General features: G+C 40.7%; 1 protein-coding gene and 1 long non-coding RNA gene across 3 annotated transcripts; one reads left to right on the top strand and one right to left on the bottom strand.

Moving 5' to 3' along the window:
* Nucleotides 1–841: 841 nt before the first annotated feature.
* LOC108711777 (eukaryotic translation initiation factor 4E type 2) lies at nt 842–11,637 on the bottom strand. 2 transcript variants are annotated; one of them, XM_041587383.1, is made up of 7 exons: nt 11,531–11,637; nt 6,725–6,796; nt 6,001–6,135; nt 5,823–5,927; nt 5,508–5,660; nt 2,893–3,029; nt 842–1,042 (listed from the first exon to the last, which is right to left on the bottom strand). In XM_041587383.1, exons 2-7 carry the CDS (start codon nt 6,791–6,793, stop codon nt 1,003–1,005), a joined length of 639 nt encoding a protein of 212 aa, XP_041443317.1. In that variant the 5' UTR covers nt 6,794–6,796; nt 11,531–11,637; the 3' UTR covers nt 842–1,002. The 2 variants fall into 2 exon arrangements, with proteins under 2 accessions (XP_041443317.1, XP_041443318.1); XM_041587384.1 differs by having other exon boundaries at nt 11,550–11,593.
* A 67-nt stretch (nt 11,638–11,704) lies between these two features.
* On the top strand, nt 11,705–15,539 carry LOC121401664. Its single transcript, XR_005966421.1, has 2 exons — nt 11,705–12,204; nt 14,261–15,539. It is a non-coding gene; the product is annotated as an uncharacterized LOC121401664 (long non-coding RNA).
* The last annotated feature ends 450 nt before the right edge of the window (nt 15,540–15,989 follow it).

Here is a 15,989-nt window from a genome sequence, read left to right as displayed (position 1 = left end):
TGAGAGCTGTGAAGATGTGGAATTGTCTCCCTGAATCAGTGGTACAGGCTGATACATTAGATAGGTACAAGGAAGGGTCGGATGCTTGATTCACCAGTAGCTCCTCCCAGCAGACAGGAGGGTGCCAATGAGATTAGAGGAGGGAAAGGGGTGTTACAGGGAGAGCTGGGAAATGAATCAGGGGTACAGGCTGATACATTAGATAGGTACAAGGAAGGGTCGGATGCTTTATTCACCAGTAGCTCCTCCCAGCAGACAGGAGGGTGCCAATGAGATTAGAGGAGGGAAAGGGGTGTTACAGGGAGAGCTGGGAAATGAATCAGGGGTACAGGCTGATACATTAGATAGGTACAAGGAAGGGTCGGATGCTTTATTCACCAGTAGCTCCTCCCAGCAGACAGGAGGGAGCCAATGAGATTAGAGGAGGGAAAGGGGTGTTACAGGGAGAGCTGGGAAGTGAATCAGTGGTACAGGCTGATACATTAGATAGGTATAAGAAGGGGTTGGATGGTGTTTAGCAAGTGAGGGAATACAGGGATATGGGAGATAACTCATAGTACAAGTTGATCCAGGGACTGGTCCCATTGCCATTTTGGAGTCTGGAAGGAATTTTCCCCCTCTGAGGCAAATTAGAGAGGCTTCAAATGGGGGTTTTTCACCTTCCTCTGGATCAACTGGCAGTTAGGCAGGTTATATATAGACTTAAGGTTGAACTTGATGAACGAGTGTCTTTCTTTCAACCTAACTTACTATGTTACTATGTAAATGTTTAAGCTGAAAAATATTTAGGACAATGCAAGTCTGTGGGACACGAGCTAAAATAAAAAAGCAAAAGAACACATGAAAAAATATGTATAATTTATTGTGTTTCTACAAGATATCTGATAGAGACAATACAGGGGAAGGGGCTGCCATTGCTTCCGGACGGACGGACGTAAGTAACAAAAACAACAAACCGGTCGCACAGCAGTTCACATTTGGTGATGCGAAAGATCCTGAGTGCTACACAGTGATCTTTGTATTGCGGAAACTGGAGTTATCCCTGGAAAAAGAAATGATAATCAGTGCACTGAAATGACAGAAACAGGTGTGTATGTATGAATGTATGTATGTATGTATATATATATATATATATATATATATATATATATATATATATATATATATATATATATATATATATACACACAATAAACAAGGGAAAGTTGTGCTCACCACTAATTTTAAATATATACATAGAGAGAGAGAGAGAGAGAGAGAGAGAGAGAGAGAGAGAGAGAGAGAGAGAGAGAGAGAGAGAGAGATAGATAGATAGATAGATATAGATAGATAGATGATAGATAGATATAGATAGAGATATATATAAAATACACAAAAGCCATGGATATCCTGTAAATTATATCCTTATAAACGGTGACTAGTGATGTCATCAGTTATAAACGGTGACTAGTGATGTCATTTCTGTCACGACTCACTAAAACATGTGTATTATAATAAATAAATAAAGTTGTTGGAAAATATAAGAATATTAGAAGTAACCTCTGAGTTCCATGATCTGTATAAAAACACTCGTGTTTTTATATGGTCATGGAACTCGGTAACTTATTATATCCTTCTATTAAGGGTAATTTATTCACTATAATAAAAAATAAACATGGCTGCTCTCTCTATATATAGCTTCCATAATGCCCTGTAATTGCAGGTAAAACGTTGTCCCTTTGTAAAATGTATAATGAAGCAATAGAATTCTTAATGAATCCAATGAAAATTAAGCGTAGGACTGGCCAGATATGGGATGACTTTGACGTAGTTGTTCAGCTTAAATATATTGCAATATATGGACAAACAATCCCTGTTTTGTTTAAAGGGTAAGGCATTTTTTAGTAGCAGTAGCACAAAATGTCTCTGTCTTAAATATATTGATAATGGGTTGAGTGCAGAGGACCTCTTGTAGTTGACTATATATATATATATATATATATATATATATATATATATATATATATATATATATATATATATATATATATATATATATATATCACGTATAAAGGTTAAGTGTGCCTGGGTGCAAAATGCAAACAATAAGATAACTGTCCCAAAAAAGGCATGCACTCACAAGTCTTATCCAAGGTGAAAAAAAGGTGTTTATTCAGCAAAAAACTGCTAACGTTTTGGCTAGCCTTTCTCAAAGTGAGATACTGTATATATAACATACACATGAATATCTAAACTATATCCTTATAAACGGTAAACAGCTGTGATGTCACAGTTATAATCGGTGAGTAGTGATGTCCTTTTTGTCACATGACTCACTAAAACTTGTGTATTATAATAAATATTGGAAAATATGAAGATATTAAAAGCCACCTCAGAGTTCCATGACCTATATAAAAGGACTCTTGTTTTTCTATGGTCATGGAACTCCTCTGTAACTTATAATATCCTTATAGTTTACAATAGGGGTAATTTATTCACTATAATAATAAAAATAAACGTGGCTGCTCATCCTCTCTATACGTAGCTTCTATAATGCCCTGTATGATGAATGAAATGCCAATAAGAATACTCCAATCACACTAAAAACCTATTTCCAACCCACCCGCAAAACATTAAAGGACTGTCGCCTCCTTATAATTTGCTATTTTGACCCCCCATCTGTTATCCTATCCTGCAAGCCCCCTGAAATCCCAGTGGGTAATCTAAAGGAGGGTCTCTTGGCAAGCTGGGATGTAAGAAACGACCGTAGCAACCAGAAGGCAGATTGACGGTCAGATTTTTATTTAACGCCTTTGGTTGTGTAGCAATCATTGTGTTTAAGTTGAACCTGTGTGACACCCCAGTTTACAAGCCGTCTCTACACAATTCACCCCTCCCTGCCCTGTTACTTACTTGAGGCTGTCAGTGTGGGTTTTGTACTCCATTATGGTATTGGGCGGCAAATTCAATACTCTTCTTAGTGTGTCCCGGATTCTAACTGTGCTGAACTGGTCATTGGCCGTCTTGTTCCAGATAGATAAGATATCCTCCTATAGAAGGACAAAACTAGGGCTGTCAAGTCAGAAGCAATTTTGGGCATTTGGAGTTGGAGTTACCAAAAATGTACCGACTCAGATTCCTAATAACTTATTATAACTTATAATAAATACAAGCATTGAAAATAATCAAATCAGATTTAAAAGCTTCTATGAAAGAGGATAGGGCAGAACATTACTTGAGTTCATGTTGGATTGTATTTAAAGGGATACTGTCATGGGAAAATTTTTTTTTCAAAATGAATCAGTTAATAGTGCTGCTCCAGCTGAATTCTGCACTGAAATCCATTTCTCAAAAGAGCAAACTGATTTTTTTATATTCAATTTTGAAATCTGACATGGGGCTAGACATTTTGTCAATTTACCAGCTGCCCCTGGTCATGTGACTTGTGCCTGCACTTTAGGAGAGAAATGCTTTCTGGCAGGCTGCTGTTTCTCCTACTCAATGTAACTGAATGTGTCTCAGTGGGACCTGGATTTTACTATTGAGTGTTGTTCTTAGATCTACCAGGCAGCTGTTATCTTGTGTTAGGGAGCTGTTATCTGATTACCTTCCCATTGTTCTTTTGTTTGGCTGCTGGGGGGGAAAAGGGAGAGGAGTGATATCACACAACTTGCAGTACAGCAGTAAAGAGTGACTGAAGTTTATCAGAGCACAAGTCACATGACTTGGGGCAGCTGGGAAATTGACAATATGTCTAGCCCCATGTCAGATTTCAAAATTGAATATATAAAAATCAGTTTGCTCTTTTGAGAAATGGATTTCAGTGCAGAATTCTGCTGGAGCAGCACTATTAACTGATTCATTTTGAAAAATGTTTTTTTTCCCATGACAGTATCCCTTTAACAGTTATTCTACAGCTATATGCCAGGTTCCATTTATATACAAGTTGTTTTAGGTTTTCCAGTTGTGTCTGGTTTATGTAGTTTACCTTTGATTTTGGTTTAGAATTACTAAAGGATGTGGTTTATATTTTTTGCTTCGGCGGTGATAAAATGCTGTGTATGTTGTGTACTTGACTTTTCCATCAACATTGAAATTACATCAGGTACAGTAACACCAAAAAACAAGTGTTCTAAAGTAATGAATATATAATACACAACAGCCATGTATATCCTGTAAATTATATAGTGAAAAAACTACCACCTATTGTAAAATATAAGGATATTATAAGTCACAGAGGAGTTCCATGTCCATATGAAAGCACAAGGCCTCCTCATATTTTCCAACAAGGGGTACTTTATTTATTACAATACACAGGTTTTAGTGAGTCATGTGACAAAAATGACATCACTGCTCACCATTTATAACTGATGATATCACTAGCCACTGTTTATAAGGATATCATTTACAAGATATTCATTATATACTTATAATACACAAAAGCCATGAATATCTTGTAAATTATATCCTTTTAAACGGTGAGTACTGATGTCATCAGTTATAAACAGTGAGTAGTGATGTCATTTCTGTCACATGACTTACTAAAATGTGTCTATTATAATAAATAGATCCAAGCACATGATACACAGTAGATAACAGATAAGTACTACTATAGTTTATATAAACAAGCTGCTGTGTAGCCATGGGGGCAGCCACTCAAGCACAGGATACACAGTAGATAACAGATAAGTACTACTATAGTTTATATAAACAAGCTGCTGTGTAGCCATGGGGGCAACCATTCCAGCACAGGATACACAGTAGATAACAGATAAGTACTACTATAGTTTATATAAACAAGCTGCTGTGTAGTCATGGGGCAGCCATTCAAGCACAGGATACACAGTAGATAACAGATAAGCACTACTATAGTTTATATAAACAAGCTGCTGTGTAGCCATGGGGGCAGCCATTCAAGCACAGGATACACAGTAGATAACAGATAAGTACTACTATAGTTTATATAAACAAGCTGCTGTGTAGCCATGGGGGCAGCCATTCAAGCACAGGGTTCACAGTAGATAACAGATAAGTACTACTATAGTTTATATAAACAAGCTGCTGTGTAGCAATGGGGGCAACCACCCAAACTGGAAAAAAATAGAAAATGCATAGGTTACATATCACATAACAGATAAGTTTTGTAAAATACAATGGTGTTTCACAAGTTATCTACTATGTAACCTGTGCCTTTTCTCCTTTTTCCAAGCTTGAATGGCTGACCCCATGGCTACACAGCAGCTTGTTTATATAAACTATAGTAGTACTTATCTGTTATCTACTGTGTATCCTGTGCTTGAATGGCTGCCCCCATGGCTACACAGCAGCTTGTTTATATAAGCTATTGTTCATATAAATATTAGTGTAGCATTGAGGGGTGCATTAAAATGTGCTGTGGAATATACTTACCCCATGCTTCATGCCAGGGGGCATACACCAAGCTGTAGGTGGGTGGTTCTCAGTGGCTAAATGGGTCATAAAGAAAGTCTGGAAACATTTAAATAGTTCTCAGAGCTCTGCAAACCTACCTGGGAGCGGATTGATACGACCACTCCGCAGATCTCTTCCCCAACCATAAACTGCTCCCCTACCATGGCCAAGATGATGTTCTCCCAGAATCGGGAAGCCAGGCCTTTTCGAAGGCGAATGATCCACTTTCCGCCATTCTTATTGGCATCGTCCTGCAAACCATAATAAATGACAGTTGCGAGAATATCAACAGAAATTGGATTCATTACTATAGTCACCCAAATTAGCACTATAGAAGTAATACACAGCTTTATTGAGTGCCAAGATACAACTAAAACTGCTCCCCTTCCAGCGGGTAGCCTTGGGGTACTCACCTCCCACATGGGTTTGATGCCATCCTTGAAGAGATGAAAGTCGCTGTAACCTGTGAGATCCCCCGGACGTATTATATGGCTGTAGATTCTCCAGAACTGCTCCACCTACAGGAAACAAAAGGAACATTAGAGACAAACATAATTCTCTCTATGATCCTCTCCTATAGACGCAACTGACCGATGCGACTGTTCCAAACTGGCGGATATTCTGCTCATAGTTGTGGGTACTTGCAGGTCTGGATGGGGTTCTCCTAGAGTACCAGAACGTGTATTTGTACTGGAGCGGATGTTCCCCAGGGGGCACCATTACCTCCTACAACAAAACACAACAAAATAAGACATACAAAGTGCCCTAAATCTGCATTTGTGATCATGTCTCTTCCTGATTTAGGCTCTACACACTAGGGATGCAACAAACCCAGGATTCGGTTCAGTATTTGACCAGGATTCGGCCTATTCCTTGTGCCTGGCCAATCCAAATCCTAAAATCATCTGACTTTTTTGTCAAAAACAAGGGAACATTTTTAGTTGCCTCTTTTTCACCTCCCCCACTCTGATTTGCATATTCAAACGAGGGTTTGGATTCGGTTCTTGGCCAAATCTTTCACAAAGGATTTGGGGGTTCGGACGAATACAAAATAGTGGATTTGGTGTGTCCATACTACGGACACCAAGGGGTCAAAACTCTCAAATTGGAATTGTGAAATATCCAAACTCGAGTTGAATTTTAATTTTGAGATTTATCAAACTCATTCAAATTCAACTATTCGCCACCTAAAACCTGCCAAATTCATGGGACTAATTTGGACGTTATTAGCCTTCCTGACATTCAAGTGTGTGTGTACAGGAGACACAATCGCCATTGTATAACACAGCGACACAGTATGGAAGGGAGCCAATACCTTGATTTTTTGAGATGTGGTGAAGTCATCTTCTGAAGTTGTGAGGTCTTCCTGCCCAGACAGGCCCATTCCCTATGTGAGGAGGAGAAAAGTCATCAGAGAAAGTAAATCAAACACACCACATCTTGCCTGCAGAGCCTCACATACACCAAACATAATGCCCTACATGATGCTTGTGTTACACACACTTTATCTGCGTATCTTGACAGCGCTATATAAATAAATGATGATGATGATCTTTTCAACTGGGCAGTGTAAAACACTAGAGATAAATATCAAAATATACAGGTTTACTTTGGAATGTAGTAAAACCTAAGCACAACTCATTAGTTAGGCAACTCATGAGAGCCTATATATATATATATATATATATATCAAAAAAGCTTGCATGTAATTTCACAATACAACTTTGTGCATTCTACAAGTTATCTCGGTGTTGCTGGCCTTCTTTTTGCTTTTATACTTCCTTACCGTGCACCCAAGGCATGTTCCAAAGGCGGAGTGCTGCCCTTTTATATATTTATATATATATCCTGATGGCGGTTTAAGGAGAACTGAAACGCATTGCTTTGGAGAAGTTTGTAAAACTAATAAATTCACTTTGTATTATATCCGTGAGTGCTCCTGATGCTTCCTAATACGTCTCAAATGAGGAGCACCCAGGAATCAATGGACTTGTGGTGAGTGCCGGTGCACATATTGATATATATATATATATGGGTTATTCCTACTAAACTAGCTACCCTTTGCCAGAGCTTATATTGTGAACACACAATGTGTGTCAGAAAAGGTAAAATAGGAAGTGGTCATTGTAAACAGGAAGTGACATCATTAGAAGTAGCCGTGAACAGAAAAAAAATAAAACAGGAAGTGATGTCATTGTAAACAGGAAGTGTCATCATAAGAAGTAGGCGTGGTCGGAAAAAAGAGTAAAACAGGAAGTGCTGTCATTGTAAACCGGAAGTGACATCATTGGAAGTGGGCGTGGTCAGAAAAGGTAAAACAGGAAGAGATGCCATTGTAAACAGGAAGTGACGTCATTAGAAGCAGGCGTGGCCAGAAAAGGTAAAACAGGAAGTGATGCTATTGTAAACAGGAAGTGACATCATTAGAAGTAGCCGTGATCAGAAAAAATAGTACAACAGGAAGTGATGCCATTGTAAACCGGAAGGGACATCATTAGAAGTAGGTGTGATGAGAAAAAAGAGAGTAAAACAGGAAGTGATGTCATTGTAAACAGGAAGTGACATCATTAGAAGTAGCCGTTATCAGGAAAAAAAGGAGTAAAACCCACTATTGAGAAGACCTGCGACCCAACCAGCAAACCCGGAGAACCGCCGACCCGCTCCCAAAACTTCTACCTGCAACCCGCAGGGTACCACAGGTTTTTGCGCGTAACCCACGGGTACCCGACCCGCTGCAGGACTCTTACCCCATGGCCTAAATCCGGAATATGACCTACACCCCATTTTTAGATGATTCCACAGAACTTTAGGTGAAATTTTAATTTGGTCATTTTTAATTTTTGTATATCACATTCTGTCCTTTTTCAGACTTTGGGTTGATCTGTGTGGATTATCACACCAAAACAGATTTAACAAGGCTAAGGAACTGAGTCACAAATAGGAACCTAAATGTAGCTAAAAAGATAAGCGATACATTTTTGACTTACTGTGGAACTGTAGGGAGAAACTATACATTGCAGCCAAGAGATGGCGCTGTTTGAAAGAGTATAAATTGTAACATTCTAAATGTATCAGTAACTTGATAAAGGGCCGGGAGCAGGCCTGAAATACTGTGTTTGTTACAGATCATAAAGTCATATCTTAAATAAAGACTTGTTACATTTGGAATTCTGAACGGTGCTGTGTCATATATTGGAGGAAGGCAATCTTCCACCAGGCAGTAGCTATAAGTAAAATTGTTAATTATGTCACATATAAAGCCTTACGCGTTTCGTGTTACCAACACTTAGTCTAGACTATGACTAAGTGTTGGTAACACAAAACATGTAAGGCTTTATATGTGACATAATTAACAGTTTTACTTATAGCTACTGCCTGGTGGAAGATTGCCTTTACTCGAGTGCCTGCTCTACAATTTTCGGGTTTGAATAACTCCTTTTGCTGAAGGCTCAGGACAGTGCACCTAGGCCTCTTCCTTTATCTGGTGAGTTAATTAGTTTTATAGGAATATCTTTATTTGTATTTCTTGTAAACCCCACTGTATACTCAACCCTCACCCCACACTAACACTCCTCTTACACCACCCCAGCTTTATACTCACCCCTCACTAACACTCCTCTTACACCAACCCTCACCCCACACTAACACTCCTCTTACACCAACACAGCTTTATACTCAACGCTCAACCCCACACTAACACTCCTCTTACACCAACCCAAACCCCACACTAACACTCCTCTTACACCAACCCTCACCCCACACTAACACTCCTCTTACACCAACCCAAACCCCACACTAACACTCCTCTTACACCAACCCTCACCCCACACTAACACTCCTCTTACACCAACCCAAACCCCACACTAAAACTCCTCTTACACCACCCCAGCTTTATACTCACCTCTAACCCCACACTAACACTCCTCTTACACCAACCCAAACCCCACACTAACACTCCTCTTACACCAACCCTCACCCCACACTAACACTCCTCTTACACCAACCCAAACCCCACACTAACACTCCTCTTACACCAGCCCAAACCCCACACTAAAACTCCTCTTACACCACCCCAGCTTTATACTCACCTCTAACCCCACACTAACACTCCTCTTACACCAACCCAAACCCCACACTAACACTCCTCTTACACCAACCCTCACCCCACACTAACACTCCTCTTACACCAACCCAAACCCCACACTAAAACTCCTCTTACACCACCCCAGCTTTATACTCACCTCTAACCCCACACTAACACTCCTCTTACACCAACCCAAACCCCACACTAACACTCCTCTTACACCAACCCTCACCCCACACTAACACTCCTCTTACACCAACCCAAACCCCACACTAACACTCCTCTTACACCACCCCAGCTTTATACTCACCTCTAACCCCACACTAACACTCCTCTTACACCAACCCAAACCCCACACTAACACTCCTCTTACACCAACCCTCACCCCACACTAACACTCCTCTTACACCAACCCATCTATATACTCAACCCTCACCCCACACTAACACTCCTCTTACACCAACCCTCACCCCACACTAACACTCCTCTTACACCAACCCAAACCCCACACTAACACTCCTCTTACACCAACCCTCACCCCACACTAACACTCCTCTTACACCAACCCAAACCCCACACTAACACTCCTCTTACACCAACCCTCACCCCACACTAACACTCCTCTTACACCAACCCAAACCCCACACTAAAACTCCTCTTACACCACCCCAGCTTTATACTCACCTCTAACCCCACACTAACACTCCTCTTACACCAACCCAAACCCCACACTAACACTCCTCTTACACCAACCCTCACCCCACACTAACACTCCTCTTACACCAACCCAAACCCCACACTAAAACTCCTCTTACACCACCCCAGCTTTATACTCACCTCTAACCCCACACTAACACTCCTCTTACACCAACCCAAACCCCACACTAACACTCCTCTTACACCAACCCTCACCCCACACTAACACTCCTCTTACACCAACCCATCTATATACTCAACCCTCACCCCACACTAACACTCCTCTTACACCAACCCTCACCCCACACTAACACTCCTCTTACACCAACCCAAACCCCACACTAACACTCCTCTTACACCAACCCTCACCCCACACTAACACTCCTCTTACACCAACCCAAACCCCACACTAACACTCCTCTTACACCAACCCTCACCCCACACTAACACTCCTCTTACACCAACCCAAACCCCACACTAAAACTCCTCTTACACCACCCCAGCTTTATACTCACCTCTAACCCCACACTAACACTCCTCTTACACCAACCCTCACCCCACACTAACACTCCTCTTACACCACCCCAGCTTTATACTCCCACCTAACCCTACACTGACATTCCTGCAGCCTTACACTGACCCACTATGCCCACACTGACACTCCTATGGTTATAACAACCCAAAAATCCCACACAAGTCTGGCCAGAAGTACCAAGGCTTCCCTCAGCCTTATCAACCAGTGTTCTGTTAAGTTGTCCAATAAGCCTGTTACCAGCACATGAGCAAACTGATCTCCACTCTTAAAGGAGTTGTTCACCTTTAAATTAACTGTCAGTCTGATGCAGAGAGGGATATTCTGAGACAATTTGCAACTGGTTTTCATTTTTTATTGTGTTTTTTTTTATTTAGCTTTTTATTCAGCAGCTCTCCAGTTTGTAATGCCACCCACTTGGTTGCTAGGGTCCCGATTCCCCTAGCAACCAAACACTGATTTGAATAAGAGACTGGAATATGAATAGGAGAGGCCTGAATAGAAAGAGGAGGAATAAAAAGTAGCAATAACAATACATTTGTAGCCTTACAGAGCATTTGTTTTTTAGATGGGGTCAGTGACCCTCATTTGAAAGCTGGAGAGAGTCAGAAGAAAAAGGCAAATAATGACAAAACTATAACAAATAAATAATGAAGAGCAATTGTAAAGTTGCTTAGAATAAGCCCTGGTATAACTTAGTGAAAGTAAAAGGTGAAGCGCCCCTGTAAGGTGCATGAGAGGCCCAGACTGACTGACTGACTGACTGACTGAGATAATGGTGGTTAGAGAATAGTTAGACAAGTCCATACCGCCCAACACTGTCCCGACCTTCTCTTCGCCCAGTCCCGCAGCGCCGGTAACAACTAACTCCACTACTCTTTCTAATTACTCTCATCTCGCGGGAATGCGGCGCCACGCCCCCAACCTATAAGCGCCGGGACGTTGCACGCAGCCGCCTTGGGGGCGTGGCGGTGCAGACGTCACACAAGGATGAGGCAGCAGTGATAGTCATTAGTGTTTGGTGGGGATGCTGAAGAGTTGTGTCTTCTCTGCTCCCAGCAACAACTTTTTGTTCCTGGAGTCTTCTCTGCTCTGGCTTAGCCATTGTTCTCTCAATGGGACTCCTGCTGTCACTATCCTGCCACTAGCTGCCCTGCTTGGACTTTTCTTTACTCACAGCTGGGGAAGGAAGAGGAAGAACGCTTTGTTGCCATGGTTACCAGCAAATCCCGCCGCCACAAGCTCCTCAGCTGTCATGTAATTAACTGTACAGTGTCTTTTATTGTCTTTGCTCACAGCTCCTTGTGCCTGGCTCCAACTGCCGCCAGAATAAAGCTGTTTCTTCCTGCTTCCCAACAGCAGCCGCCATAGGCCTCTCTGTCAGTCTCACCTGCAGGACTGAGGTGTTTTGGCCAAACAAGAGGCTGTTTATGTGAGGAGACAATGGAGGGTTTAGCAGAGGACAATGGCTGAATCTGAGGAGGTAATCAAGTCTTTAGGGGGTTGTTTCTTTTTAATTCTGACAAATGACCATCCCAGTTTTTATATATAGAAATTAGGGACCAAACAAGGGCGAATTGAGGAGAAGGCGAAGTTGAGACCATTAATACAGGTATGGGACCTCTTATCCACAATGCTCAGGACTTGGGGTTTCCCCATAACAGATGTCCCTGTTAATTGGATCTTAAAGGGATTGTTCCCCTTTAAATTAACTGTTAGTATGACGTAGAGAGGGATATTCTGAGACAATTTAGATTTTTTATTATTTGTGTTTTTTTTAATTATTTCGTTTTTTATTCAGCAGCTCTCCCATTTGCAGAAGGAAGCCATTTATTGCCAATAGATTAGTCACAATAGTACAAACTATAAGACATTTATTCTGCAGAATGCTTTACCATACCCGAGTAATCAGCTCTAGAAGCTCTCTGTTTGTTTAGGATAGCAGCTGCCATATTAGCTTGGTGTGACATCACTTCCTGCCTGCTCACTCATAGCTCTGGGCTCAGATTACAGCAGGAAGGGGAGGACAGAGGAGCAAACTGAGCATGCTCAAGTCCAAGCCCTGGAGGTTTAAGCTGAAAACAGTTAGTCTGATACAGAAGCCCATGAGTACACAATAGAAGGAAAGAAATGTGGCGTATCTTTTGACAGAGGACTCAGAGCAGCATTACTTTGAGGGGTTACTGGTGTATTTATATAGACCTTTCTGATAAAGCTTAATTGGTTTTGGACTTTCCTTCTCCTTTAAGCAATTAGGTAGCTAAAGTCCAAATTCCCCTAGCAATCATGCATTGATTTGAATAATAGACTAGAATATGAATAGGAGAGGGACTGAATAGAAAGTAGGGATGCATCAAATCCACTATTTTGGATCCTTTGTATAAAATTCGTCCGAATTCCGAACTGAATCCAAACCCTAATTTGCAAATGCAAATTAGGGGTGGGAAAGGGAAAACATTTTTTACTTCAATTCAATTTTATTTCAATTTTTTACTTTACAAAAAGTCACGCAATTTCCCTCCCCACTCTTAATTTGCATATGCAAATTAGGGTTTGGCCGGGCAGAAGGATTCGGCCGAATCCTGCTAAAAGAGGCTGAATCCTGGATTCGGTGCATCCCTAATAGAAAGATGAGGCAAAAAGTAGCAATACTGACTTTTTGCAGAGATAATCTACTTCTATGGTATGTATCTCTGAAAGCAAACATTTTAGGTAATAAAGATTAATTACAAAAAGGTTTTTTATGACATGTGCTGTTAAATTAGCTTTATTGTCCAAAAGGTGAACAACCCCTTTAATATCTTAAGGATGGTGGCACACTGGGAGATCTTCTCGACTGTGGACGACTAATCTCCCTGAAATGCCTTCCCACCAGCAAGAATGCAAATCATCAACGGACATACGCATGGCTTCGGTTTTCTGAAGTTGCCTCACGAGGAAACTTCGGGCGACTTTTGAAAAACAAAGCAACGTGAATGCCGTCTGGTGATTAACATTCCTGCTGCTGGGAAGGCATTTCAGGGAGATTAGTCACTCAACAGTCGAGAAGATTTGTCGCTTGGCGACTAATCTCCCCATGTGCCACCACCCTTAAGGTATGAAAATCCAAATTAGGCGAAGCCCTGTTATCCAGATAACACCTAAGTCCCGAGCATTGTTCATAACTGGTCCCATACCTGTACTAACTATCTCACCTTTGTTTTCTCCTAAATAAGTATACTAGAGAACCAGGTAAACATTAAATAAACCCAAATAGGCTGGTTTTCCTCCAATAAGGATTAATTATATCTTCGTTGGGATCAAGTACAAGTTACTGTTTTATTTTTACTCAGAAAAGGGAAATCATTTTGAAAAATTTGGATCATCAGATAAAATGGATCCTATGGGAGATGGCCATTCTATAATTCAGACCTTTCTGGATATAGGGTTCTGGATAACGAATCCCATTCCTGTACTATGAGAATGAGTTGTATATCCGCCGAAATTGTTTCAGCTAACCATCGTTAGCAATCTCTAAACAGCAGTTTTAATTACTTAAGACAGATGATGGAAGACGTTACCAAAGAAGAAAGTATATCAGACTGGATACATGTATGGAACCTGCTTTCCAGTATGCTCGGGACATGGTTTTTACCAGTTAATGGATCTTTCTGTAATTTGGATCTTCATACCTTAAAAGTGGTCATACACAGGGAAAACCGCTCGTTTGGCAACATCGTGAATCTCTCCACGATATGCCCACATTGAGGTTGGCGATATCTGGCTGATCCATTCGTGGGCGCTTGGGACTGCATCAACGAACAGACAAGACTGCGATCCAATGGGATTTTTTTTACCCTGTCCGATATGCCAGACTTTTGGCCTGAAATCGATCGGGAAAGGCCTTTGGAGGGCCCTAAACGCTCGATCTTTCTTTAGCTTTTATCGGCCAGTGTATGGGGGCCTATAGTCTACTAGCAAATCGAGTAAACATTAAGTAACCCCAACAGGCTGGTTTTACTTCCAATAAGGATTGATTTTATCTTAGTTGGGATCAAGTAGAAGCTACTGTTTTATTATTACACAGAAAAATTTAATCATTCTTAAAAAAGTTGGATCGTTTGGATAAAATGGAGACTATGGGAGAAAACCTTTCCGTAATTCAGAGCTTTCTGAAGAATGGGTTTCCGGATAACCTGTATAGGTATTGGTATATACAGCTTATATATGTGAGTGTGTATATGTGCACTGGGCTTCCCAATGGCATGTTCATGATCTTTTTTGGTCAAATGCATCCATCTTGTTGTTGGCCACCTCCTGCTGCATTGCTTTTTATCATAATTGTCCCAATTAATTGGGTAATGAATCTGTAATTTCAAACCAATGCACCGCGTGTAAACAAATGGTCTCACGGGCATCCAGGCTGATGGCACCTACACACACACAGCGGAGCTGAAGCCTCTGGGCTGGCCTCAAACCTTATGTGCTGTAGTTGCCCTCACCCATGCACAGCTATGAGACGTTGCTTGTGATTTTCTAAGATTTGCAGATCATAAAAAGCCAAAGTGCTACATGACATGGTTTTTCCTATGTTTATTTTCATACAGAGACCCAGGCATAATGTTCTTGCCTACCCTAAAACCAGCCCTTAACATGTAATTCGACCCTTGATAAATCTGCCCTATAAAGTTGTTATGGATGTATATGAAGTATGAATTAATATTTTTGCACATGTTGAATGGCAAAGATTGAGTTAACGAGAACCGCATCATTTGTGTAAGTTGGATACATTGAACTGATTGGTGATTTAGGGAATAAAAGGTGTGTTTTAACTTTTAACACTATCCTGAAGATGGTCCCTTGTGGATGTGTGTTTGGAGGAATAAAGACTATATTGCTTTTTATGAAAATATGGTCCTGTGAGTGCTTTCTGCTACTGGAATATATAAATACTTTAAATATACTATTCTTCTGAGCCTTGAATAGTCCTACAGCTATGGAACCTGTTATCCAGAATGCTCGATACCTGGCGTTTTCTGGATAAAATCCGTAATTTGGATCCTCATGCCTTAAGCCTGCTAAAAAATATTTTAAACTAATTAAACACGACTGGCTTGTTTTACCTCCAATAAGGATTAATTATATCTTAGTTGGGATAGAGTCCAAGGTACTGTTTTATTATTACAGAGAAAAAGGAAATAATTGTTAAAAATTATAATTTTTTGTATGGAATGGAGTCTATGGGAGATGGTCTTCCCATAATTCTGAGTTTTCTGGATAACAGATTTC

Source organism: Xenopus laevis, chromosome 3L (assembly GCF_017654675.1).
Source record: "Xenopus laevis strain J_2021 chromosome 3L, Xenopus_laevis_v10.1, whole genome shotgun sequence".
Taxonomy (NCBI): domain Eukaryota; kingdom Metazoa; phylum Chordata; class Amphibia; order Anura; family Pipidae; genus Xenopus; species Xenopus laevis.
This window is presented reverse-complemented; position numbering and strand designations above follow the sequence as displayed.